The sequence below is a fragment of the Lipophrys pholis genome (assembly GCF_963383615.2).
Source record: "Lipophrys pholis genome assembly, chromosome: 11".
Lineage (NCBI taxonomy): Eukaryota > Metazoa > Chordata > Actinopteri > Blenniiformes > Blenniidae > Lipophrys > Lipophrys pholis.
Window position 1 is genome coordinate 21,198,697 of NC_137631.1, and position 27,741 is coordinate 21,226,437.

At 38.3% G+C, this 27,741-nt stretch overlaps 1 protein-coding gene across 1 annotated transcript; it reads right to left on the reverse strand.

The window, feature by feature from the left end:
* Positions 1-1,138: 1,138 nt before the first annotated feature.
* Positions 1,139-26,189, reverse strand: LOC308116558 (mucin-5B-like). Its single transcript, XM_080474809.1, has 41 exons — positions 26,086-26,189; positions 25,633-25,888; positions 25,377-25,491; positions 23,033-23,105; positions 22,822-22,952; positions 22,490-22,706; positions 22,055-22,180; positions 21,832-21,946; positions 20,930-21,080; positions 20,736-20,849; positions 20,586-20,655; positions 20,339-20,476; positions 19,999-20,163; positions 19,533-19,627; positions 19,325-19,451; positions 18,963-19,218; positions 18,794-18,846; positions 18,605-18,708; positions 17,020-17,220; positions 16,098-16,208; positions 15,089-15,328; positions 14,839-14,995; positions 14,453-14,581; positions 10,181-10,301; positions 7,462-8,740; positions 7,194-7,368; positions 6,840-7,087; positions 6,507-6,526; positions 5,909-6,084; positions 5,673-5,742; positions 5,106-5,206; positions 4,967-4,998; positions 4,688-4,862; positions 3,982-4,086; positions 3,823-3,863; positions 3,605-3,730; positions 3,420-3,509; positions 2,962-3,090; positions 2,827-2,866; positions 2,248-2,371; positions 1,139-2,151 (listed from the first exon to the last, which is right to left on the reverse strand). The coding sequence occupies exons 1-41, from the start codon at positions 26,159-26,161 to the stop codon at positions 1,938-1,940; spliced, it is 6,486 nt and encodes a 2,161-aa protein (XP_080330935.1). The 5' UTR covers positions 26,162-26,189; the 3' UTR covers positions 1,139-1,937.
* Positions 26,190-27,741: the final 1,552 nt, after the last annotated feature.

Sequence of the window (27,741 nt, forward strand, 5' to 3'; positions counted from 1 at the left end):
ATTGTGTCCTCATAACAACTTGTAACAACCAATAATGTAATAATCACCAATAACATAGTACCTGCCAATACTGTAATAATTATGGCCTTTTTCGTTGTGATAAATCCCATCATTAAATAATCGTATAATTGTCAAATAGGATATTTGAGCTATTATTGTAATACAGTTTTTGTCAAAAGTGAAATAATTTGATTGATTGATGGGCCATTAAAAATATATATTCTTAAAATGGAACAACTGTAGCAAATAATGTAGTAATTCATAAATAGCACTTACTTTCTTGGAAATAAAATATTTTTTAAGGCATCTGTGCAGTTTGGTTATGAAAAATAGGTAACGTTATGGGGCAGTCGTAATTGTAATTTACTAAGGACCCATACTCTGCAACACCCTCTCTCAATTGTAGTCGTAAATTTTTTTATTATTGGGCTTAATACATTCAGAATGGCCTAAATTGTTACATAGCAGCCATTATTATGCTATTACACAGCTGTTAATATAGAGATAACACATTGTTATGTAGTAAGAAGGTTTGTAATGTGTTTATGTAGTAGGTGTTACAATAAATACATATAGTAATAATAACTTGTGTAAATAAATCATACTTTTACTCTCGTGGCGATTTGCTCTCGTGCCATCATGCATGAGCCCCTTCAACCTTCAGCCGGTCAACATGGCAACATACTAAGCTTAAGATTAACATATGATAACCATGTTTTTTATTTAGATACACACCAAGCCTGCTCATCATTGTTCAGAGGATAGCAGGGCGGTGGAATCATATGTTGTGATCTACTAAAGACTGACCTGGATAAAAAACAGTTATATAAACCGATATTGTGTGCACCCATGGAAGCTGATCCACTCACAGGGCGCAATGAGGACTGCGTCGGACAGATGTGTGAAACAATGCACACACATATTGATTTCTCTTCTTTTTGTCGTAATGAAAATGAACTATAAGGTGCAGTTCAGCTCAGCATTTTCTCAGCTGGCTTCTCACGTCCTTTGTTCTGGGATTTTATTGTAACACGTTTTCTGTGTTGAACCTCAAATTGGGACTTTTTAGACAAATTATTCCCATAAGATGTTTTTTTTAATGTACACAAAACCCTGAGTCTGAAGAGCACTTCATGCAAGGTCTTAATAAACCGGTCCTTTATTCTTTATAGGAGATCTGTTTTTCATTTCTTCTCCAATTTCTGTCACATAAGTGATTAATGGCAAATGAAGTTCATAGTATGTTTACATGGCTTCAGCAGTCTCAAAGTGTTTTACACTGTTGTCATTCATGCACACATTTGTTACCAATGGCTACGGTTATAATGAAATCAGCTTCACCTCCAAATGGAGCAGTTGTAGTGTAATGTTTTCCTAGGGTTCTGTTGAGGTCAAAGTGCTAAGACACTACCGTACTTCCCTTGCACTTTACTTTTGTAACCATGTTAAAACTGGAAAAAAGTAAAAAAGAAGAAAAAAAAAGAAACTATACATGTTTTTTGTTTTGCTTTGTGTTTATATGCTTTCAGACATGAACTTCTCTGTAAAAGTGCCTTGAGATGATTGTGTTGTATTTGAAGTTATTTGAATAAAATTGAAGTGAAATGAACTGAAGCTATTGCATGGATTAATTAATAATTCATGCTCTCCTTTTTGTCGATTGGCCAGCCTTCTTAACTCTAGGTGTCTTTATCATAAAAGGAAAAGTATATTTTGGGACCAATGACCGATGAAAATATAGAATAAAGTGACACAAACAAGACAAATGGAATCGATGAGACAAAAATCAACTGCATCTTTTAATTTTATCACTTGATTTAAACTAAAAACTACTTCTACAATGTTAATGATTTTTTTTAGAGATTTAATGATTGTTAGCGCGGTTTGGAAGTAAGTGTTAGTCACACATGACTTCAGTGATATGACAAAGCATTTCATCAGGTCAGCATGGCGCTTCGCTTCCTGCGTGCATGTGATGCAGCTGCACTGGTGCAGTTTGTGTCACCACAGCCACATTGCTCCACAAAGTTGTACTTGAAGAGGATTGGTTTGGGGGAAGTCGTGCAAATGAGCTTAACTTCACGCTGATGGAATCGTGTTTCTTTACAGCAAGAGCAAGAATGCTTCAAAGCATGAGCTGAATGAGAATACCTGAAAGAAAAAAAAAGCAAAGTCAGGATTCATTAACAAATGCAAAATCTGGAAAAACTCAAGATCAACAAGGCATACATAAAGAGTAGCCCTTACTTGGTATAAGTGTTGCAGGATCCCTCACAATATGGCATATCAACCTCGTCCTTTGAGCTACAGCCATTGAAAGTGATGTTTGTCTTCATAGGTATTAACCTGCAGGTCTGCTGCTTCTCCATGCCTGAAACGATACGAATACAGCATATGTCCTCTTGAGGGGGCAATTAAACATGAACACACTTCTATGCTGTTAGCATTCACTCATGAGGAATGACTCTTGATTTCTGTTGGGAAAATACACATTTTAAAGTAATGTGCTACTGCATTGTCTGCATTTGACTGACCCACGTAGTGCTGACAGCTCAGCTCACATATCACACATTAATAAGACATCTTATTGAAAATATTAAAAGTACATTCTTATTTTTGTTAGAAAATATAAATAAAACAAATAACTAGTAACTGTACGCAACAACTTGTTTTTATTTTACTGATCATTATCTGAAGAGCGGGTGTGACCAGGCAAAGACATCAGTCCTCTGGATTTAATGTGAAATTTACAATGAAAAAGCCCAACCCAAAACAGTTAGCTGGTTTCATTGGAGTATATTTAATCAAAGAAAAGGTGGTACTCACAGGTTTTACAGCAGCCATCTGCTGCAGTCTGAATTGTATCCTAAAAAATAAAAACACACAAACAAACAACCATTTGTATTCTGGATTTATGTGAAATCAGACTAGTCATTCTGATTTGTTGGAAGTGATACTTACAGGATGGCAGTTGCTCTCTATGAATGGCGGACAGATAACACTTGAATTGAGAAGTGTTAAACTGTCTCCCCTCCTAACACAGGTATATAACTCACACTTATTCAAAGTTGGTGACCAGGTTTCGCCTTCCTGAAAGATTATACATATAAAATGAACCCTTCGTCAGTAAAATTACTATATTTGTGAACTTTACCATACATTAATGTTTTCTTGAAACTAACAAGTGTATACAAAGTGAATATTTCCATTAGAAAAAATCTTAATCCACATTAGTAAGTAAGTAAGGTATGTGGAAACACCAAATTTTAAAAAAAAAGTCTTTACGTTAATACCACCCCGGTGAAAAAATTTTTTTTCCATGTATTTCAATGATTGTGATGTAAATGGTTAATCACAGACAAAGGCAAATAACCCCCACAAAAACGTGTGGACTAGCTGCCAAAGAGGATACAACTTACCCCCAGAGGCTGTTGATTATCTAATAAACAGTGAGTCTGTACACACCCCCCACAGCATTTGTCAGAATCAGGATCCTTATATGTATAACCCTGAAGAAAGGATGCAGAAGTTTCATTTGTTCAAACACTGGTGACTCCCTGATTAAAACAAGTTGGTGAAATGAGCTTAACAGTATGTTCCTCACCTTGTTACAGTGTTTTTCACATTGCTGGTGCACACAAGATATATCAAACAGACCACCAGAAGAGGTGTTAGTCTTTCTTGCACATGTGCAGTTCTCACATAGACCCCGAGGAACTGGAGAGCCAGGCTGAGAAATGCAAAACAGACATATTTATGTTGTTTGTATTGTTCATTAATGTACCAGAGAATGTAATGTTCCATGTTTTTTTTGTTTTTTACCAGGTACTCAACATCTCCGTCCACACAAACTCTTTTAGGCTCTAGGAGACAATGGGACACAAAATGAAGGTCAATATGTTAATGTGTTACATTGGTTTTAATTATTTATTATGAATTTCCATATAGTCAAATATGTTTGAGCTGAACTCATGTGCTTACCACATGTATGTTCTGGGCAGCATTTTCCCTCAGGAACGCTGACAACCGGTTTATATCCAACTGAGCAGTTCATTTTGAGAACAGGGCAAGTGTTGATTTGACATTCTGTGAAGGAGAATCGTTTTTTCTGAGCAAATACTTCTCTGAAATTCTGATATGATACCATGCAGTTTAGTGGCACATAGAATATTAAAGTGAAGAAGTGGTCCTAATAAATCCTAGATACATAGATGACCTCTATCAATGGTTGTAATGATTCAATAAAACATTTGCTCATAATAAAATACATATATACAAACATGCACATGTATGCACACAATGTAATACAGCTACTTTCCAGCTGAACTTTCAACAAAAACATTGCCATTTGGGTTTTACTTTTTCATTAATGGTGAAGAAAAAGATCAAGTTGTGGCACTGGTAAAGTAAATTACTTTGGACTGAAATATAGAATTTTTATGTGAGAAGGAAAAAATGTACATGAAGAAGGTGTTCACAGCGTTTATAGCTCAGAACATGCTGAGATTATGCCACCTGAAGTAAAAAAAATAAATTAAACATACAGGATTCATGAAAGAAACAAAAGGATAATGGTTTGTGGTAATCACCTTCGGTAGGGAAGGACAATTATCACAATCTAACAAGCAAGGGTTTTGCTCAACAGTGATGTGCAGAAGCATGTGATAAAAGTATGAACATGTCTCACGGCAAACTTGGTCGAAGCAACAGGGGTCCAACTGATTAGTTTGGTTGACAAGGACAAAGCCTGAGGTGGTGCAGCGTGATGTAGCTGGTGCTGGGCACTCCTTTGGTTTGCAAGCCACAGTCTTGGACTCCTCACAGATGCAGTTTTGGCATTTTTGCTCAAACTTTTCATTAAACTGAAAGAATGGACCCAATCAGCAGTTCTGAAATGTGGTCTGTTGCAGATAAAATCCCCAAAATAATTTTCAGAACAGAGAGAAGGAAAAAAAACTCAGCTTACCTCACGAGAAATGCCCTCAGGATCGAGACACCCTGTTAAATCACATATATTATAGATAATCAGTTCTATGCTTCAAACTGAATGCTGTACTCTGATTTTTGAAAATGAAATATTCTTATTTAAAATTTTCCACACATACCACACTTTTCAACACATATGTTGGAGAATTTGTTGAATAGTTTCATTCCCTCAGGACAAAAACAGCCCTCTGTCATGAATTTCATGGTCAGCTTGTTGGGACTGCAATATTCCATCATTCAGAAAAACATTTATCACTTTACTGGTAGTGCTTTGAAAGTGCTTCAGCAAGTATTCAGTGCTTACTGTAAATCTGAGATACTATTAAGTTTAAACTTTATTCTGAAATTTGGAAAAACAAACAAGTAAAACTGACACATGCAGTGCAATGTTTTCAAATTTCAAATGAAGACTATAAAGGCGCCCAAATTTTAAAATAAGTTACCCTATCATATGGGAATCATCAGTGTTAGAAGGAAGACAGAAGGCCAGGAAAAAGCAACTGAGTCATTAGCCTACCTTGGATCAAACAATATTGCTAGTCATGCATTGATCAAATCTCTAGGGCAAACGTTCTGTGCATATAAAATTTCTCCTGCAATGCCGAGAATCAAATATAACTTTTTAAATTATTATATGTTTATTAAACATTCGAATGAATATGAGATTTGTTGTCCATGAAACTTACTCGTCTTCACAGGTTTGCTCTTCTACCGGGCCACATGGTGTGTATATTTTGTCCGATGGGCAATCACTTTCTATTGATCAAGAAAGGGCATATATAGTTTAAATACATGCTTCCCTCCTTCATTCATATGATGAAGTCGACAATCACCTGTCTAGTGCATGTTAAGACCAAGAAAAAGTCCTTGCTGAACTCTAACACTCCCAGCATTTGCAATAAACCAATAACAAATTTCTTACCACACAACCTTGTGTGGTTCCTCCAGTGGATGCAAACTCCAGCCTGAGCGCAGGCAGCAGCGTAAGCCTCCAAACTTGTGCACTCCACGGCTGGATTAGACAGATGGCAGCTATCAAATACGCAACCTTGGTAGAAATTGGCTGGTGAAACAAGGTCATGGCACTCTGCAAAAACACTGAGGACAGTATTGAAATTTAATTGAGGGTAAGGACAACATCTATGCTTTCAAAAAAACTTTATATTCAACAACAGTGTCTTGACTTTAAGAAATTTGTTCTATTCTATTGCAATAAAAAAATGTTTACCTATATTTGCTTGTGAGGAGATCACATATGGAATCCTTTTTGCATGGAGTTCGTTCCAGTGGGGGCTCAGGTGTGTTGATGGGCAATGCATGTGGCCTTGTGCAGGTAGCTTTTTCATTGTTTTTTGCAATCCAATAGTCGGCCGTTGCAGCACAGTCTTTCTCAAGCTGGCCTCCAGGCAACATGCAGTCATCAGCCTGATTGTTGGTGCATGTTCCTAATAGTGGTGGTAACAATTATAAGTTTGATTGAAATGAAGGGTTTACAAACATGAACACTGAACAGTTCTTACCACAGAGACCCCGTGTGTTTCTGCCAAAGTATTGAAATGGAAGATGAACACTGAAGCCTGCCCTTCCAAATTCAATGACCACTTCAAGTCGAGGGATCTCCAAAATCAATATTGTACCAGAATTTGTTATTCCAACACCTTGCTGTGAATAAGGCAGCTTCAGCTTCTCTGAATTTTTTAATGCCTGTAAGAGAAACATTTAAAGAAAAAAAAAAATCAGGATTGTTTTGTAATTCCCTGTAAATTTGGCTACTATGTTCTGTAGAGTTTTTTGTATGCCAATTTATTTTAATGCACAAGGTGAGAATTATTCATGGGCTGATTTTAGTTTACCTGTAGCTGTGGTGCTCCATTGAAATTACGATTGATCAATTTGACCACCTGTGATCCATAGAATACAGTTATAGATCCAGGACAGGAAACATTTTCATTGGGATCACAAAACATATTATCAATATGTATCCTCAAGTTAAATGTTGGTGTGATCTCCTCCATCAAAATATAAGTACAATCTCCTTGGAAACTGTAGTATAACCCATCAAAGGTGTTGTAATGATGATTGCCCCAACCTTCACATACACCTGAAAAGAAACCAACAAAATAGATTATATTTCTTTAAATTGTTTACTTGGCAGCATATATTTACATTTGAAAAAATGTTTTTCCACAGTGTTAAGGCAAACTTACAGTCACAAATATAGTGTTGACAGCAGTGGTATTCATCAAAGACAAGAACGGGCTCCTTTCCATTTGTGCAAGTTATTTTTTCAATTTGTGGACACTCATATGGGAGGATTTCAAGTATGTTGTTCTCAATACATTTGGCAATGGTGCAGTTGCAAAAATAAAATGTCTCATTTTGCTGATGAAGAAAAAACAAACACTCAATCCAATATAGATACTAGACTGCACATAACTGAACTAGCTAAAAATACAAAATGAGCAAATATCTTACCACTGCACCCCAGTCAGGACAGCCAGGCAATGAAGATGTAGAAGAAGCACCAGTTGTTGTTACAATTAAAGTTGTTGATTCAGTAGGTGGTGTTGTAGAACTTGTGGCTGTACGTGACTGTTCATTTGTTGGTGGATGTTCTGGTAGTGGTGTGGTTGATGTATTATTTGGTATGATTGGAGTTGTAGACTGAAATGATGTTGACGTTGACCTGGTGATTGTAGTTGCAGTTAGTGGTGTTGTAGTAGCTGATGTAGTTATTACTCTTTGGTCATGATGTAGAGGAGGTTTAGGAGTTGAATTTGCAGTTATTGTTGCAGGTGTGGTTATAGATGTGGACTCAATTGGTGATGTTGTAGACCCTGTTGTTTTAGTAGTTGGCGTTTCAGATGGTGTTGTAGAACCTGTTGTTTTAGTTGTGGATTCAGTTGGAGATGCTGTAGACTTTGTATTTGTACTTGGTGTTTCAGATGGTGTTGTAAATCCTGAAATTAGAGTTGTGGATTCAGTTGGTGTTGTGGTAGACCTTGTGGTCTTAGTTGGTCTTTCAGTTGATGTTGTTGTAGATCGTGAGGTTGATGTTTTTGATTCAAATGATGTTGAAGACCCTGTCGTTGTAGGTTCAGGTGGTGTTGTCGACTTTGTAGTTGTAGTTGGTGTTTCAGTTAATGTTGATGTGGAGCCCGTGATTGTAGTTGTGGATTCGGTTGGTGTTGTTGTAGACCTTTTAGTCTTGGTTGCTGTTTCAGTTTGTGTTATAAACCCTGGAGTTGTTGATTCAGTTGGTGTTGCTGTAGATCTAGTGGTTGACGTTGTTGATTGAAATGGTGTTGTTGTAGACCCTGTAGTTGTAGTTGTAGGTTCAGACCGAGTTGTTGTAGACCTTGTAGTTGTAGTTGTGGTTTCAGTTGATGTTGTTTTAGGCGCTGTTATAGTTGTGGATTCAGATGGTGTTGTTGTAGAACCTGTTGTAGTTGTTGTGAATTTGGATAGTGTTGTTGTAGACCTTGTGGTTGTAGTTGATGTTTCAGATGGTGTTTTTGTAAATGCTGTTGTTGTAGTTGTGGTTTGAGATGGTATTGTCGTAGACACGGTTAAAGATGTGGATTCAGTTGATGTTGTAGACCCTGTTGTTGTAGCAGTTGGTGTTTCAGATGGTGTTGTTGTAAATCCTGTAGCTGTAGTTGTGGATTCAGTTAGTGTTGTTGAAGACACTGTTTTTGTAGTTGTAGATTCAGTTATTGGTGTTGTAGTTACTGATGTAGTTGTTATTATGCGGCTATGATATGGAGTTGTAGACCTTGAACTTGTTGTAGGCGTTTTTATGGTTGTGGGTTCAGTTGGTGATCTTGTAGACGCTGTAGTTCTAGTTGTAGTTTCAGTTAATGTTGTTGTAAACCCTGTAGTTGTGGATTCAGCTGGTGTTATTGTAGACCTTGTGGTTGACGTTGCAGATTCATATGATGTCAATGTAGACCCTGTAGTTGTAGTTGGTGTTTCAGATGGTGTTGTTGTAGAACCTATTGGTTTAGTTGTGAATTCAGTTAGTGGTGTTGTAGTTACTGATGTAGTTGTTACTATGTGGCTATGATATGGAGTTGTAGACCTTGAGCTTGCAGTTACTATTACAGGTGTGGTTGTAGTTATTTGTTCAGTTGGTGTTGATGTGGAGCCTGTGGTTGTATATGTGGATTCAGACAATGCTGTTGTTGACCCTGTGGTTGTATTTCTGTTTTCAGCTGGTGTTGTTGTAGATGCTGTTGTTTTGGTTCTAGACTCAGTTGGTGATATTGTAGATCCTGTAGTTGTAGTTGGTGTTTCAGATGGTGTTGTTGTAGAACCTTTTGGTTTAGTTGTGGATTCAGTTAGTGTTGTTGTAGACTTTGTAGTTGTAGTTGGTGTTTCAGATGGTGTTGTTATTAATCCTGTAGTTGTGGATTCAGTTAGTGGTGTAGTTACTGATGTAGTTGTTACTCTTTGGTCATGATGTAGAGGAGGTTTAGGAGTTGAATTTGCAGTTATTGTTGCAGGTGTGGTTATAGATGTGGACTCAATTGGTGATGTTGTAGACCCTGTTGGTGTTTCAGATGGTGTTGTAAATCCTGTAGCTGTAGTTGTGGATTCAGTTAGTGTTGTTGAAGACACTGTTTTTGTAGTTGTAGATTCAGTTATTGGTGTTGTAGTTACTGATGTAGTTGTTATTATGCGGCTATGATATGGAGTTGTAGACCTTGAACTTGTTGTAGGCGTTTTTATGGTTGTGGGTTCAGTTGGTGATCTTGTAGACGCTGTAGTTCTAGTTGTAGTTTCAGTTAATGTTGTTGTAAACCCTGTAGTTGTGGATTCAGCTGGTGTTATTGTAGACCTTGTGGTTCTAGTTGGTGTTTCAGATGATGTTGTTGTAGACCCTGTTGTAGTTGTTGTGAATTTGGTTGGTGTTATTGTAGACCCTGTAGTTGTAGTTGGTGTTTCAGATGGTGTTGTTGTAGAACCTGTTGTTGTGGATTCAGTTAGTGGTGTTGTAGTTACTGATGTCGTTGTTACTATTTGGCTATGATATGGAGTTGTAGACCTTGAGTTTGCAGTTACTATTGCAGATGTGGTTGTAGTTATTTGTTCAATTGGTGTTGTTGTAGACCCTGCTGTTGTAATTTTGGTTTCAGTTGGTGTTGTTGTAGGCGCTGTTATAGTTGTGGATTCAGCTGGGGATCTGGTAGACTCAGTAGTTCTAGTTGTAGTTTCAGTTCTTGTTGTTGTAAACCCTGTAGTTGTGGTTTCAGTTGGTGTTGTTGTAGATCTCGTGGTTGACGTTGCTGATTCATATGATGTCGATGTAGACCCTGTAGTTGTAGTTGGTGTTTCAGAAGGTGTTGTTGTAGACCCTGTTGTAGTTGTTGTGAATTTGGATGGTGTTGTTGTAGACCTTGTTGTAGTAGCTGTGGATTCAGATGGTGTTGTTGGAGATACAGTTATAGAAGTGGATTCAATTGGTGATGTTGTAGACCCTGTTGTTGTAGCAGTTTGTGTTTCAGAAGGTGCTGTTGTAGACCCTGTTGTAGTTGTTGTGAATTTGGATAGTGTTGTTGTAGACCTTGTGGTTGTAGTTGGTGTTTCAGATGGTGTTTTTGTAGACCCTGTTGTTGTAGCAGTTGGTGTTTCAGATGGTGTTGTTATAGAACCTGTTGTTTTAGTTGTGGATTCAGTTAGTGTTGTTGTAGATGCTGTTGTTGTAGATGTGGATTCAGTTGGTGATGTTGTTGACTTTGTAGTTGTAGTTCGTGTTTCAGATGGTGTTGTTGTAAATCCTGTAGTTGGAGTTGTGGATTCAGTTAGTGTTGTTGAAGACACTGTTTTTGTAGTTGTAGATTCAATTATTGGTGTTGTAGTTACTGATGTAGTTGTTATTATGCGGCTATGATATGGCGTTGTCGACCTTGAGCTTGTTGTAGGCGCTGTTATAGTTGTGGATTCAGTTGGTGATCTTGTAGACCTTGTGGTTGACGTTGCTGATTCATATGATGTCGATGTAGACCCTTTAGTTGTAGTTGGTGTTTCAGATGGTGTTGTTGTAGAACCTGTTGGTTTAGTTGTGGCTTCAGTTAGTGTTGTTGTAGACTTTGTAGTTGTAGTTGGTATTTCAGATGGTGTTGTTGTAAATCCTGTAGTTGTGGATTCACTTAGTGGTGTTGTAGTTACTGATGTAGTTGTTACTATGTGGCTGTGATATGGGGTTGTAGACCTTGAGCTTGCAGTTACTATTACAGGTGTGGTTGTCGTTATTTGTTCAGTTGGTGTTGAAGTCGAGCCTGTGGTTGTATATGTGGATTCAGACAATGCTGTTGTTGACCTTGTGGTTGTATTTCTGTATTCAGCTGGTGTTGTTGTAGATGCTGTTGTTTCAGTTGTAGATTTAGTTGGTGATATTGTAGACCCTGTAGTTCTAGTTGTAGTTTCAGTTGTTGTTGTTGTAAACCCTGTAGTTGTGGATTCAGTTGGTGTTATTGTAGATCTCGTGGTTGACGTTGCAGATTCATATGATGTCGATGTAGACCCTGTAGTTGTAGTTGGTGTTTCAGAAGGTGTTGTTGTAGACCCTGTTGTAGTTGTTGTGAGTTTGGATGGTGTTGTTGTAGACCCTGTTGTAGTAGCTGTGGATTCAGATGGTGTTGTTGGAGATACAGTTATAGAAGTGGATTCAATTGGTGATGTTGTAGACCCTGTTGTTGTAGCAGTTGGTGTTTCAGATGGTGTTGTTGTAGAACCTGTTGTTTTAGTTGTGGATTCAGTTAGGTTTGTTGTAGATGCTGTTGTAGATGTGAATTCAGTTGGTGATGTTGTTGACTTTGTAGTTGTAGTTGGTGTTTCAGATGGTGTTTTTGTAGACCCTGTTGTAGTTGTTGTGAATTTGGATTGTGTTGTTGTAGACCCTGTTGTAGTAGCTGTGGATTCAGATGGTGTTGTTGGAGATACAGTTATAGAAGTGGATTCAATTGGTGATGTTGTAGACCCTGTTGCTGTAGCAGTTGGTGTTTCAGAAGGTACTGTTGTAGACCCTGTTGTAGTTATTGTGAATTTGGATAGTGTTGTTGTAGACCTTGTGGTTGTAGTTGGTGTTTCAGACGGTGTTTTTGTAGACACTGTTGTTGTAGTTGTGGTTTCAGATGGTGTTGTCGTAGACACGGTTAAAGATGTGGATTCAGTTGATGTTGTAGACCCTGTTGTTGTAGCAGTTGGTGTTTCAGATGGTGTTGTTGTAGAACCTGTTGTTTTAGTTGTGGATTCAGTTAGTGTTGTTGTAGGTGCTGTTGTTGTAGATGTAGATTCAGTTGCTGATGTTGTTGACTTTGTAGTTGTAGTTGATGTTTCAGATGGTGTTGTAAATCCTGTAGTTGACGTTGTGGATTCAGTTAGTGTTGTTGAAGACACCTTTTTTGTAGTTGTAGATTCAATTATAGGTGTTGTAGTTACTGATGTAGTTGTTATTATGGTGCTATGATATGGCATTGTAGACCTTGAGCTTGTTGTAGGCGCTGTTATAGTTGTGGATTCAGTTGGTGATCTTGAAGACCTTGTGGTTGACGTTGCTGATTCATATGATGTCGATGTAGACCCTTTAGTTGTAGTTGGTGTTTCAGATGGTGTTGTTGTGGAACCTGTTGGTTTAGTTGTGGATTCAGTTAGTGTTGTTGTAGACTTTGTAGTTGAAGTTGGTGTTTCAGATGGTGTTATTGTAAATCCTGTAGTTGTGGATTCAGTTAGTGGTGTTGTACTTACTGATGTAGTTGTCACTATGCGGCTATGATATGGAGTTGTAGACCTTGAGCTTGCAGTTACTATTACAGGTGTGGTTGCAGTTATTTGTTCAGTTGGTGTTGATGTGGAGCCCGTGGTTGTAAATGTGTATTCAGACAATGCTGTTGTTGACCCTGTGGTTGTATTTCTGTTTTCAGCTGGTGTTGTTGTAGATGCTGTTGTTTTGGTTCTAGACTCAGTTGGTGATATTGTAGATCCTGTAGTTGTAGTTGGTGTTTCAGATGGTGTTGTTGTAGAACCTTTTGGTTTAGTTGTGGATTCAGTTAGTGTTGTTGTAGACTTTGTAGTTGTAGTTGGTGTTTCAGATGGTGTTGTTATTAATCCTGTAGTTGTGGATTCAGTTAGTGGTGTAGTTACTGATGTAGTTGTTACTCTGCGACTATGATATGGAGTTGTAGACCTTGAGCTTGTTGTAGGCGCTGTTATAGTTGTGGATTCAGTTGGTGATTTTGTAGACCTTGGGGTTCTAGTTGGTGTTTCAGATGATGTTGTTGTAGACCCTGTTGTAGTTGTTGTGAATTTGGTTGGTGTTATTGTAGACCCTGTAGTTGTAGTTGGTGTTTCAGATGGTGTTGTTGTAGAACCTGTTGTTGTGGATTCAGTTAGTGGTGTTGTAGTTACTGATGTCGTTGTTACTATTTGGCTATGATATGGAGTTGTAGACCTTGAGTTTGCAGTTACTATTGCAGATGTGGTTGTAGTTATTTGTTCAATTGGTGTTGTTGTAGACCCTGCTGTTGTAATTTTGGTTTCAGTTGGTGTTGTTGTAGGCGCTGTTATAGTTGTGGATTCAGCTGGGGATCTGGTAGACTCAGTAGTTCTAGTTGTAGTTTCAGTTAATGTTGTTGTAAACCCTGTAGTTGTGGATTCAGTTGGTGTTATTGTAGACCTCGTGGTTGATGTTGCTGATTCATATGATGTCGATGTAGACCCTGTAGTTGTAATTGGTGTTTCAGATGGTGTTGTTGTAGACCTAGTGGTTAAAGTTGGTGTTTCAGATGGTGTTTTTGTAGACCCTGTTGTAATAGTTGTGAATTCAGATAGGTTTGTTGTAGATGCTGTTGTTGTAGATGTGAATTCAGTTGGTGATGTTGTTGACTTTGTAGTTGTAGTTGGTGTTTCAGATGGTGTTGTTGTAAATCCTGTAGCTGTTGTTGTGGATTCAGATGTTGTCGTAGACCTTGTTGTAGTAGTTGTGAATTCGGGTTTTGTTGTTATAGACCTTGTGGTTATAGTTGGTGTTTCAGATGTTGTCGTAGACCTTGTTGTAGTAGTTGTGAATTCGGGTTTTGTTGTTATAGACCTTGTGGTTATAGTTGGTGTTTCAGATGCTGTTGTAGACCCTGTTATAGTAGTTGTGAATTCAGTTGATGTTGTTGTAGATACAATTGTTGTAGTTGCAGATTCAGTTGGTGATGTTTTAGATCCTAATGTTGTAGTTGTGAATTTAGATGGTGTTGTTGTAGATCTTAAAGTTGTAGTTGGCGTTTCAGGAGGAATAGTAATAGTAGTAATCGGAGCACAGTACTCCACACATGAATTATTCCTCTCATTATATATGGGCCTATCTTCTGGGCACACAGGGTAACAGCCTATGAAAAATCACATGGGAAAACATTAGAAAACAAGTGATTGTTACAAAGATCCAAAGCTGGAATAATTTCAGTTGACGTCTGACCTTCCAGAGTGGGAAGGGGATTGATACAGATTCCTTGAGGATTCAAACATGTTTTGTAGCATGGTGTGTGACAAGGTTTGTAGTGCCACTGGCATTCATGTGGGCTGTTGTAGTAATCACAAAAGACAGCTAGGAAGAAGAAGAAATTCTGTAAATCCATGTTTTAATATAGTATTATGAGTGATTATACTGACATACTTAGCCTGATCTTTGCAAATAGTAAATCATTAATATCTACTTTATTCTCAGTCCACTCTGCTGCACTTAGCAGCATCTGCATATAAATCACTTATAATTATCACAAAGGCAATCTTACATGTGTTTTAGTCATTTTTTGCTTTAACTTCATTGAGGAATATGTTCTGAAAGTGAAACTGTGTACTCACGACAGATGTCAGGCGTTCTCCATGCAACACAGACTCCGGCCTCAATACAAGCTTGAGCATAAGCTGCTACTGCAGTGCAGAGACACTCGCAGTCTCCTCCAGTGTCACAGGCACACGAGTCTTCCACACAGTTTTCATAAAAAGGAAGAGGATTTACCTGTAGAGAAGGTCAGAATAAGTGACAGATATTTAAGGGTGTCTGTTATATTGTCAGCAGGGCGCTGTCCATAAAAACTTTTATTACTGTTACCTTTTTGTGGCACTTTTTGAATGTCTGTCCGGTTACAATGCTGCACATCATTTTAGCCCAGAGAAGTCGATGGGGTTTTGCTTCACAGGGGCTGACATTTGCCTCCACATCTGGACATGAGCTCCGCAATTTCCAGCTGTTTGCGAATTCTAATGAGTTGTTGGCGATCATGTTACCTGGCATGGCAAAGTCCTTTTGTCCATCACCGTCAAAATTTCCACACAGGCCGCACACTGCTCCCTGTAAAAACAAATGGAGTCAATTGCTTGTTTGACAAGAAATGCTCGGCATAGCTGTGTAGATTGTGAAGTTGTAAATGTACTTTTCTGCAAACGTCAAATACCCTTAATGCTTTGATTTGGCAGCTATAACAACTCTCTGTTTTTTAGTTTTTTTTTACCTAATCCTACAGGCTGGGTAGAAGGGGGTAATTACAACAGAAACAATGAAAAAATAAGACATCAGAACTTATAGTAAAAATGTCAAATAAGAAAATTGGCTTATAATTTCACTTGAACACAAATCTGTCTTTTCTCAAAGGCAGGTGACAGTGTCATTTTTTTTTTTACATTTTTAACAATTCCGTAAAGTTTCTCATTCAAAACAATTCAATTTATTCTCTGTACATTTGTACAATCACACCACAAAATGAAACATTGATTGCTGCAATGAATTTCATTCAACAATTAAGCAGCTTATTAGTGGTCAGTGTGACCAGGACTTACACTGTGCTGTGGTTCCAGGAGGATGCGTACGGTTGTTCTACGATCCCATAAAACGGCCAGGCCAATGTCAGATTCAATGATCAAATACAAGCCAGCTCTCCTTATTCTGTAGTGAAGCTGGGGGCCATATTCCAGGTCCTGTTCTTCATATTTACCTTTTGAGAGTTTGATTTCATTTCTCTGTGATGTAGGAAAAATTATATATAATATAGTTTTCTTGGTATTACATTTTGTTGTATGAATTTATAAAGGTTTGGAATATGTTTTGGTTGTCAATGTCTTACCCCCAGCTGGATACGAACTGTTTTGAAGCATGTCGTGCCCGTGGATCCACACGGGACATTTTCTGTGATGATGGCAAAGTATTGCTGGGGTTTGTTTTTCCCACATTTGTTCTGGAAAGAACGATGCTTATCAAAGGTTCAAGAAGTGATCTTTAAGCAACTTTGTTGCAGCAGAAAAACTTGTAAGCACAACAGACCAATCATCTATATCAATTATGCTCACCTGCCTAACTATCTGTAAGTTCTGATTATCCCCAAACAGCCCCGAACTGTTAATGTGTGAACTTTGCCGGTCCTCTCTGTGTGTGCTGTGGTATCTGGCTACAACAAGTCAGCAGTGGACTGTTTAAGTCCAGGACATTGTGAGTTGGAGGCTCTTTGGGCCCGCCTTTTAAATATGTTCAGTTCCTTTCCCTTGTCACTCTAACTAGCTGGATATATCCCACCCACTACACGTTGTAATGATAGAAGAACAGTACATTTTATTTACTCCACCCTCATCCTAACATTATAGCTGATTGGTGTATCTTTTCAGTTCCAATGTCTACCAGCACATTTGAACTCTTATTCATGCATTCTTCACTGTTAAGGTTTCTGAAAAAAATATAGTTAACTGTTGTTTCATTTTCAAGACAGGATGAACATGACAAACTGAGCATATGTGCAATTTTGGGGTAATTCTGTGAATAATTTTTTTTTTTTACCTGAACAGCAAAGTAGGCGCAACTTCCTTGAAACATGTATGTTTGCTGATCAAATGTGGAGTAGTGACCGCTTCCATAAATAATACAAGTTGCAGAACATTTCTTCTCAGTACAGTTCCATCTCCCACTTTCACAGGTGCTACATATGTCAGAAAGGTTTCAAAGTAGAATTCACCAAATTCAATTATAAAATTAGAATATTAAATCATTTGATGCCTTTTTATTTGATTTGAATGTTTTTGATAACAGTTGGAAGCAGTTTTATACCATGTGTTGCACTTGTCAGGAAGCTGTGATTTATGAGCATAAAGTTGACCATCATGCTCACACGGACATTCGTTTTTCTTCACACAGGAACCCTTGCCATCCTCAAGGAGTCCATCAGGACAAAGACAGCCAGATTCACACTCTATGGTGTCCTGAGAGGACAGAGAAGAATAGAAAGAACAAAATAGACATGTTTTCTAATTTAATTATGGAAGCAACAAATCATTCAAATTTATTTTTATGCACAATAAATAACACATCACAGTTACTTTTGTCACTGAACTCTGAGCAAAATGAAAACAAAAATCATTACGGAGACAAAGTGGATATAAATTAGGTCTTAAATAAAATAAAATTAGCTTGGGGAGATGTATTTAGTAATACTAGAAAAAAATCCTGTGTCTGAAACAACCACAACACCCAACTCAATGAAAAATTATTATAATATATGTGTTGGTGCCAACTGTGTCTATACGTTTTCTTTGTGAATTTGGTGCAAACTTATGTAATGATAAGAAATATTATTTTAAGTATTCTTGTTTTTGTAGTTTAATTGATGCTTAGAATTGTGAGGACATCTCCTCTTTATAATCAGGAGTAGGTGCAGCTGTGAGTGTGGAAGGTGTGACAGTTCTTCTACCGCAGGCACAGACACAGGTAGAGGTCTGTAGAAACTACAATAGATGTTAAGTATTTGTATTATTTAAGAAAGTCAACCACAGAGAATATTTTTGTTTGTTTAAATAAATTGTGCATCTTTACTTTGAAATTGGAAAATCTCTCTGCGAGTGCTTTTTACTTTCTGCGAGTCGAATTTCTCCCTCCTCTGAGGGTAACTCTTAATTTAGAGGGACGAAAGAGTAGCCACAACAATATGCCTACACAGCAACTCAGAGACATCAGTGGCCACATTGCTGACAATAATGACAGAAGTTTTCATGGAGGGAGGATTAAGAATGAGATGGCATATTGCTTTAATCCACATTCATCAGGGAGAACACACAAGCAATGAATTCCTGTCACCTGTGTAAGATGGAGGACCTAAAGTGATCACATCAGAGGCAGGTAGGGCTACTCTAATACTCAACTCAACATCAGCATTATGCTTCATAGTAAACAGCTATACTCTAGGTCATAATTTTCTTTGGGGGAAAAAAAAGAAAAGGTCAAACAAGGCATCAACTTTGCTTCAGGGCACTTGACCATCCTGCACAGGATGCCTGTCCACGACAGGAAAAACACAGAGAGACAGCTAACCACACACATTCACCTCCACACTTGTGGGCAATTGGGAGTCCTGACATTCATGTGTTTCGACTGTAGGAGAAAACCACAGTACCCAGAGAACAAGAAAACTCATGAAAATTATTGGCCTGGATTTGAACCCACAATTTTATTGATATTCTGCAAGAGCATTAACTACTGCTTCACCATGCAGCATGTAAAGATGTATAATTGTTTTTAACTTTACTAAATCAGGAAATTTAGGAATGCATGACCAATTGTGATTTAAAAAAACAAGCAAAAATAACTCACACAGTCATCGCTGTTCACATTTGAACACCTTGGAGCACACTGCAGACCAAACTCTCCTGCTGCTGCAGTGGAGCAGTTGAAGAATACTTTTGGAGAATGACAAACTGAAAAAGAAAGAAACTGCTTCATTACACAATGCATAAAATTCAAATGTTCAAATTTGGGAAATTATATAAGAAATGGACTGACTCGGAATTTGCTTTGTGTGAGAATGGCAATGAAGTTCCCCATTGGTGCAGACACTAGAAAAAAAACCACACCAAAAACATATTATGCAACACACAGAGTCACTGTACAAGTCATATTGTATTGAATTCTTAGTGTTAGAAAGTTGATCAGAATTCCTGAACTAACTCACCAGTGCTCATTTTTGATGCTGACAGACTTTCCAGGTTTGACGTAGACATCGTTATGGTAACAGGGACATTTTGACATGGGTACACAGATGCCATTGTCATCTGAGTAGAAACCTTCAGCACATGAGCAGCCATCAACAGGAGAGAAGTCAGAGCTGCAGCTCTGCTGGTTTGAGCCCAGAGATCTGCAACTCATCTGGCATCTCTGATGGTTGTAAGAGAAGGTCTGAGAGGCTGGGCAGCTCTTCATGTATTTATCTGTTTGGTAGACAATGTCAATGCACAAAGTTGTATTATTAACATGAAAGAGAAGATCTTAAACTATTACTGAACAGTAGCTCAACAAAATGAAAGACACTCTTACCGCACACAGTCTCGCTCCACTCAGGCAGCATCACTCCCTTCGATGCACAAGCTCGTGCATAAGAGGAGAAAACGGCACACAGGCAGGCCTCACTCTTCTCACAGTTACAGCTGGCATAAGTACAACGCTGCAGAAGACATGACACTGTTTTAGAGAGCCACAGTTCCATCCAACTCAGTGAGGGGCAGACAAGAAGGTGTCATTGTACCTTGTAGTAAATATCAGGATCCACTGCTGAGTGGCACTTTGTGAATGTACTATTTGGACTCATCAGCAAAGCGCACCAGTGTTTGGCGTACAGCTCTGAGAAAGCAGAAAAAACAGGACTTTTTAACATCTCAGCACTTCAACACTTCATGGCAAATAATAAGAACTCCAAACCCCAAAGGTAATAGTCAACGGTTGCTACCCAGCTGAACATGAGGTGCCGATTGCCCCAGTGAGTTTATAGTGTTGCATGTGAAAGCACGGGTAAAGGAGACAGAGAGGGCCTGTAGTTTAATTTAAACTCCCTTTTTAGTTGTTGTTTTTCTACTGTGTAGAATTTAAGTTGAAACGCAACTGCATCCACAGATTCAGCCCAAGAGCAAAGCTCTCAGCCTCTCAAGACATCACAATACAAATATAACAACTTCAAGGAAAAAACCAGAACAAAAGATGAGCAACTTGTGTACCATTTTCCACACTGAAGGAACAAGGATCATCAAGTCTGTCCTCTATGTCCGGGCACCTCTGGTTCACTTTCCAGGAGTTTGTGAAAGTTGCAGCTGTTCCTTCTCCAATTCCCTGAGGAGTCTTCATGTCATCAGACAGCATCATGTTGAAGTTCCCACATAAACCTGAAGAACACAGTAAGCCCAAAGGATATTGGTGATTTCTCATTTTAGAAAATGTATATTCTTTTTATTGTTAAACATGTTTTGTTCAGAGCATAATTGTAATTGGTTCGTAGCTAAGTGAGATGAATAATTATTATATTTTCAAAGGTTTGTAAAAAAAAAAAAAAATGCTGACCTCGTGTCTTTTGCCTGTAGCTCGGATCGAGTTTGACATAGACTTGCATGATGGGAACATGTTGAATCTGAATTTGCAACCCAAAATTGGTCTGGAGCAAGATGTGGAAGGATGAGGCGTGAAAAATGCTGATGTCTCCTTTAAGGGGGAAAAAAATCAGAAAGAGGAGCATCAGATATTGAAGCATGAATGAACATTGTCAACATCATCATGTTTCCTTCAGAGTTTTCTTCATTGTCTGACTCACCTGAGCGGTACGGCAAAGTGAGGGTCTGCATATTCTGCTTTACGGTGCCATCAGCGGTGAATATTAATTCCTGTACAGAAACAGATTCTTTATAACAAATCAGCAAAAATATGTGCAACCTTTAACAATTCACCATAATATGTGTCTCACATTGTTTCGGTCGTTGTTGAGCAGGAGTTTAACGGTCTTGAGACACGTGTCAAACTCTTGGTGTGCACACGGCATCAGCAGGACCAGAATTTTAAATTTTTGACTTAACTCATCCTGGAACACAATTAATTTAATAAATTATACAGTTTTCATGACATACACATTGAGTTGAGCAAAGCAATGACATTTCCCACCTTTCTCTCTACTTTGGCCAGCGTGTAGTAACAGTCTCCATGAAAAGTGTAAGTTTTTCCATCAAATGTCGTTACATGTGAACCCTCTTCAACTGCACATAAAGCAGGTGCTGGGAGACTGTTACACTCCCATACACCCGCCAAACATTTACTGTAAGAGACACAAGTGATTTAAGATGTGATCATACATGTGAATTCTGAAACACTTTGAAAAATAGTGAGATCATGATTAACTGTGACTTAGAAAAGATTCCACTTCCCAGTGGGAAAAATTTAATGAAGAGCAAACTGGTAAAGTTGATGGTTTCTGTAATCTACCAGATGCATGTTTTACATTGCTCAACACAGCTGCGGTATGGTGAAAGGAAATGTCGTTACTCTGTATAAAAATAAGTTATAATCATCTTATTTTTGCTTGTTTTTATGGGAGGAAGTTCCAGCACTCTCTCAATACTTCAATTGAAATAACTTTCCATTGGTAACTATGGAACTTCATAGCAATGGTTATAACAACTGTTGACAAAGTAAGAGCCGTAAAGAAATCGTGCATAAATGTAGTGTGAAAATAAAATGTACCTCTTGACCTCTCAATGAAGAAGCACTGCTGCCTTGGTATTATCATGTGTTCGCTATTAACTGAGACCTTTCAAGCTGGTTACTATCCCGGTTTTAATGATGCATAAATGCAGTATGTATTACATGACTGAAAAAGAGACATTAACCTTTATTTAACCAGGAAAAGTAAAAAACCCATTGAGATCGAGATCTCTTTTACAAGGGTGACCTGACCAAGAGGTTTGCAGCACACAACACGTCAATAGATTTACGACAAATTAAACTGAATTAACATAATACAATAGTTAAAGTGCAATAGTGCAGAGATATATACCACATAGACATACCATTCCTCCTGGTCCTGTTTGTAAATCTCACCAGAGTTGTATATTTTTTCACGTTTGCACTGACACTCAGACTGAGCTATGCACCCCCTCGTGGAGATATCGTCGAATACAGTCCCTGTAACAAACATGCTGTTTAAGTATATGTTTATGTTAAACAGGGAACTCTAAATCAAGTTTTATTGTGATCAAAACATGAAAACAGAACTATATTTCGAGCACTAACCAGAGGGACAGAAGCAGCCGTCCATTTTGTGGTCCTCACACAGTGAACTTGTGTCTTGATGTGTGCAAGTGTCCATGCAGGGGGAACCGCTCTCCTCATAGACCATGTTGTAGGGACACTGTTTAGCTGTGGAGGGAAAAAACAAAAAATGCAATTCATACTCATCAAGGCAGGGGTTAATTATTAAAAATGTTTTCAGTGACTATACATCATTTTTTAAACCTCTTGAAATGCTTCAGCTCATTTTGATGCCTTTAATCATATCCTTTACAATGAATTCTACACATATCTGCACATTTTAATCATGTTTTAAATGTCCATTCATAGATCACCAAGATTGTTTTTCATTAATGATTATTTCAGAGTAAATGTACTGTGTAAAGTACAAAACATAAAGGGTGGTAGCCAGCGACAAAGAAGAAAGTGTTCTGTTACCACAGAACTGAGGCGTCCTCCAGTTGGGGGGATGCCCTCCTGCATGGGAACACTGACGAGAGAACTCAGACAGTGTGCTGCAGACACAGAAATCATTTGTTATGTTGTTACAGCCGCACATGTCCTGCACGCAGGCCTGGATGTATGGTTCAGGGTTTATCAGGGCGGTGCAGGAGCTCCAGGACTCTGAATGCAGCATCTGGTCACATGTGGTTTGCTAAAAAAGACAAAAGAGGTTGGTGGTCGAGGTAATGTTTCTCCATTGTAAAATGGCAAATGTCACTACATATCACAATATGGAATTATTAAACATTGTAAGGTTATAAACTCACAAAGTCCTTGCATGAATCTGGCAAAGCCAGAGCCTCTGAAGAGTCTTCCTCTTCAGAGGGGTCTTCACAGTCATCATTGGGACGATGGACTTTGTGTCTGTTGCCAAACTCAATGGAGTTGATTTTGAAACCTGCGTGTGGGTACATTCATAGTGTCACCTGCCATGTAGCAGATTAAATGTAAGAAAGCATAACAAATGACGTTGTATACCATGAGAAAAGGATCCATTGAATACTCCACAAAGTCCACAAGTCTGGTCAGCATAGTCATCATCGACCTCCACCTAAATAACAACAATAAAACAATAAAAGGTTTAGAAAAGTTTAAAACTTCACTGGGTAAAATAAACATCCTAAAATGATAACTGTGCTGCAAATGAATTATACAACATGATACCTTTAAGTTTCCCTCCTTCGCTACTGAAGAGGTTCAATAATGCAATAGACAAGTTTCTATGGGCACGCAAAATACCTCTTTTTAATAGAGCAAAATTATGTGCAGCTAAAGAAAGTGGAGGTAAGAGTCTGCCAAGAGTGGACTGGTACCACTGTACTTTCTCTCTCAATCAGCTATCCAAAATAAATATCACAGAGGATAAAGCTTCAGGATGGGTTTTAATTGAAAGGGAACTCAGTAATCCCCTACCAGTTCAGGCTTTTATTTCACAAATAGGGGGTGAAATCCCATTTAAGAATCCGCGAGGGAAACTTGGAGAACATCACACCAGATTTTAAAAGAAAAATCCTCCTTCACTAAGAAGTCTTCACTGTGGCATAACAAATTATTGAATGCGGGTTAAAAAATAACTCTCTACTGGAAGACATGGGTTGGGGCAGGGATAATATTTATTGAGGATGTTTTTGAGCGTGATGGTCAAATACAAAATCCCTAAAAAAGACTTTTGGAAAGATCTACAACTAAGAAGCTGTATTCTATCCTCACTAAAGAAAACTTCCAATAATATCTCACACAGCAATACAGGAGCTTTTTCTAGGTAGTCAGCTGGTTAGGGGAAGAACATCTAAATTCTATAGTCTATGAGACAATGTCATCCACCAAAGCTTGAAGGTCTCAAAAGAGCATGGGAAGGCGATCTTGAAGAGGAGATAACTGAAGACAAGTGGAAGGAAGTTGCAGGGTCCTGGTGTAAGACATCACAGGAGGCACAAACTAGACTGATAAGATACAAGATTTTTCATAGAAGCTATTGGACTAAGATGGCTAAACTCAAATTGAGGGAATTGAATATGTGTTGGAGATGTGAAAACGACAGAGGTACGTTTATACATATGTTATATGAATGCCAATTGACACAGATGTTATGGGAAAACATAATTTTACTTCTTAACAAAATACTTGGAAGAAACTTGGTCCAGAGCCCAGCACTTTACATATTGCGTATAATCGCAGATGGGGTGGCTTTATCAACTCAACAGACGATGTGGTGCCGACTGGCCCGAACCACATGTCGTAGGATTATCCTTAGACATTGTATAACAAAAATAATCATTCCATTTAGTGAATGGCTGGCAGAAATAACCAAAATAGCAAGTTACGAGCAATTCATTTTTAAACTGAACAATAGACAAGAGGTATTTTGGAAAATATGGGGCCCTTTTATGTACTCAATGGTTGATAGGAAGTGAATATGGTTATCGCAACATGTGTGTGTGTATGCGTGCATGAATGTATGTGGGTATATATGTATATGTATATATATGTACATATGTGTTTATATGCATGTGTACATATTTATATATGAAAGGGTATGAAACGTATGTAAATCAAGATGACTATGATAAAGATTCTAAAGCCAAATGTGATAGGAGGTTAAGATGAAAGTAAATGTAGAGGACACCTGAGATATGATGGACACCACCAATGCCCATGTGAATGTTTGTACTGATTACTCATTTTTAAAAAAATTTTAGTTTAATGGCTGGCATTTTATGTTAATATATTACATTTTTTTGTTCTTTATTATCTATATGTTTTGTATGGTTATTGTTCAAAAAAAGCAATAAAAAGTGAATTACAAAACAAAAAGAAAGGTTTAAAACTATTTGGTTGACACTGTCTACATTTATCATTGTCTGTCAAACACTGACACAATAGTGTACATTATCCATATAATCAAGTGAAAAAACTGAACAAATCTGATTTTTACTGTTGCTTTCAACAATTGTTTATGATTTCCTTCAAATATTCAATTATTATCTTAATGGGAAAAAAAATGACTCTTATATGTCATGAAGAGTCAGCTCAATCTTGAAACTAAAGCCTTAGAAATTTCAGCTGCACCTTTTCACAGGGGTTGCAACAGCAAGTCATTGCAACTTTCCAGGGAGACTTGGCTGGTTTTTATGCTGGGAGGGATTCCAGTCGCAATAGAGCTTAAAACCCACGTTCACTGAAGGTCAACACTAAACTCATTGCATTGCAAAGGACGAACCATTTAAACATGTTTATTGTAACCTAAGTAAACTCAAAGTGACACTCCATCCTGATGCACTTCTAAAATAATCTGGTACTCCATATTAAATTAGGGTCTTACCATGACAGCGTCCTCGCCGTTCCACATGACAGTGACACCGACTTTGGACTCGAGTTTGATGTAGGCAGCATTTTTTTCCACTTGTACTCCTGAACCCATGTGTGGCAATATGACACTGATTTTTAAAAAAATATGTTTTATTATTATTGATCGACGAGCATGGGAAATTTAAACACTATTCAGTCTAACACAATAAAGACAAATTGAATTTTGATGAGATAGTTGTTTTTTTTACAGCTTTATTCTATAAACTTACTTCTTGTCATTCAGAGTAACCGCACTCTTGCTGAGGTTGAAGACAAGGTCGTTGATGGTTACCGTCACATAGCTGACTGTTGGGTTTCCATCATTGCTGTCCCTCTTCATGTGCACTGAGAACTCCTGGTAGGACTCATGGCAGTCGGAGACCAGGTTGTATTCACACATACCAGGAAAGTTGTATATATCACCATCAAATGTCTTGAAGTGCTCTCTGCCCCATGTGCTACAGATGCTGCTGACATGGTTGCGAACTGGAGAAGTACAATGAGAAAAGATTATCAACATTCTTCAATGAATTCACATGAATTTTGGGAATCACAACAATTTTGGGAATCACAACAAATATATTTCACCTTACACCCCCTCACTGTCAGAGTACTGTAAACTGTAATAATACATGAATGGGCTGCAACCAGCAGCAGAGAAAGTACAATATTTTGCATCTTACCCAGTCTAGTCTGGATTTCAGTGACTTCAGCAGCAGCCAAAATGAAGAAATACAACCACAGGACTCTCCACTTCATTGTTGCTACTGTTCAGTCACCAGAGCATGGAATCATGGGCCATGGTTAGTGGTCCTTTATATTAGGATTGTTTATTTGTTCCACTCCCACCCTCAAGAAAGGTGACTCTTTTTTCCAGGATGTTGACAGCATGCCTGAGTGTACATCTGATTCCATTGCAATATTTGTCCATTATCCTCCACATCTTGCACGTCTCCTGAACAAACAGCAACCATCTGGAGAATCTGGTGGCAAAGCTGTTGTTTTGTTGGCATTGTAATCATTCATTCTGAGCTTACCTTTCACTACTGCAGTAATAATTTAAGATTAAATCAAAAATCTTATAATTAGTTTAGTATTATCATTTACGACAACTTTCCAACATTTGTAGGGGCAGTGGTGGCCTAGAGGTTAAATAGGTTTATTCCTCTATCTTTTAAGAGATCGCCCCTGCTACACACTTTGGGGCAAGATCGTGTCAGTTCCCTTGACCTCAGGGAAGGAGACAAACAGCCATAAGAGAGTGTCAGGTTTGGTCATTCTTTTACCCGGGACGATAAGAAAAGGTTAAATTAAATCTTCTGAAGCATAGTGCCCACCTTGCCTGCTGTGCATTGAGCCTTCTGAGTTATACTCAGGTACTCAAGGTTTTTGTGGTTTGTCCAGACCACATATGGTGTCTTTGCCCCCTCCAGCCAGTGGTGCCACTCCTACACAAGCCAAAGTCCCTGAAGGCTACTAAGGCCCGTTTACGTGACAACGTTTCACATGACAACACCTTATCCGTGAAAAAAAAGGGGTACGTTTACACTGCAGCAGGGGACACACTGACAACAATGTAGTTAGTATGCGGGGCCATGGGAGGGAGCTGTTGCTTGTCAAGGAAACCATAAAGAATTTTGTGCAGAGGACAATACACTATAAATGTGAAAAACTTCGAGAGAACCCGACATTCTTATGGACTGATGAGGAGGAATCGGATGCTATCAGGGTGAGTCTCAACTATAAAACTACTGATATGAGCGATAAAACAGGAATACGGACTGCGAGTCTTAAGACTTCGGTTCCCCCATGTTTGTTTACAGGCGTATGAGCAGAAAGACCTGTTTTCAATGGGAAGGAAGAGGGAGATATGCGCATGCAGTAAGAGGCTCCATAGCCTCTGGCAGACTCTGCAGATGGGTATAGCAACCGTGAAAGAATCTTTCAACCTTGGGAGCCGGTATAAAAACTTCGCGGATACAGTAGATCCGCACGCTGTTGCCGTGTAAACGGGCCCCCCAAAAGTAAAGAAAGTTTTGCGGATACACTCGTATTTGTTGTTGTGCAAATGGGTCCTACTCTTGAAACTGAAACTTGAAGCGAAGTCCTAAAAAATTATTATTATTATTTTTTTTAAATAACACAGTTATTTCAAGAATGAAAGCAAGCCTATTTCTTGATGGTGAAACATTTTTAAGTGGTGCTGTCAAACTATGGACTCGAAGATTTTTGAGCTGATGTGACAGGATTTAAAAAAAACTTTCTGGAAAGAACAGAGCAGAGTACCAACTTTCCAGCAACAGCAGAGATCAACCCTCAGTAAGAGAAGACCAGAATTG

Coding starts and splice junctions, on each gene's coding strand:
- LOC308116558 (XM_080474809.1), bottom strand. CDS start 26,161: ATGAAGTGGAGAGTCCTGTGGTTGTATTTCTTCATTTTGGCTGCTGCT. Junction 3,864..3,981: donor CTGCCCAGAACATACATGTG/GTAAGCACATGA, acceptor ATTGTCTCCTAG/AGCCTAAAAGAGTTTGTGTG. Junction 3,091..3,419: donor ATAATCAACAGCCTCTGGGG/GTAAGTTGTATC, acceptor ATAATCTTTCAG/GAAGGCGAAACCTGGTCACC.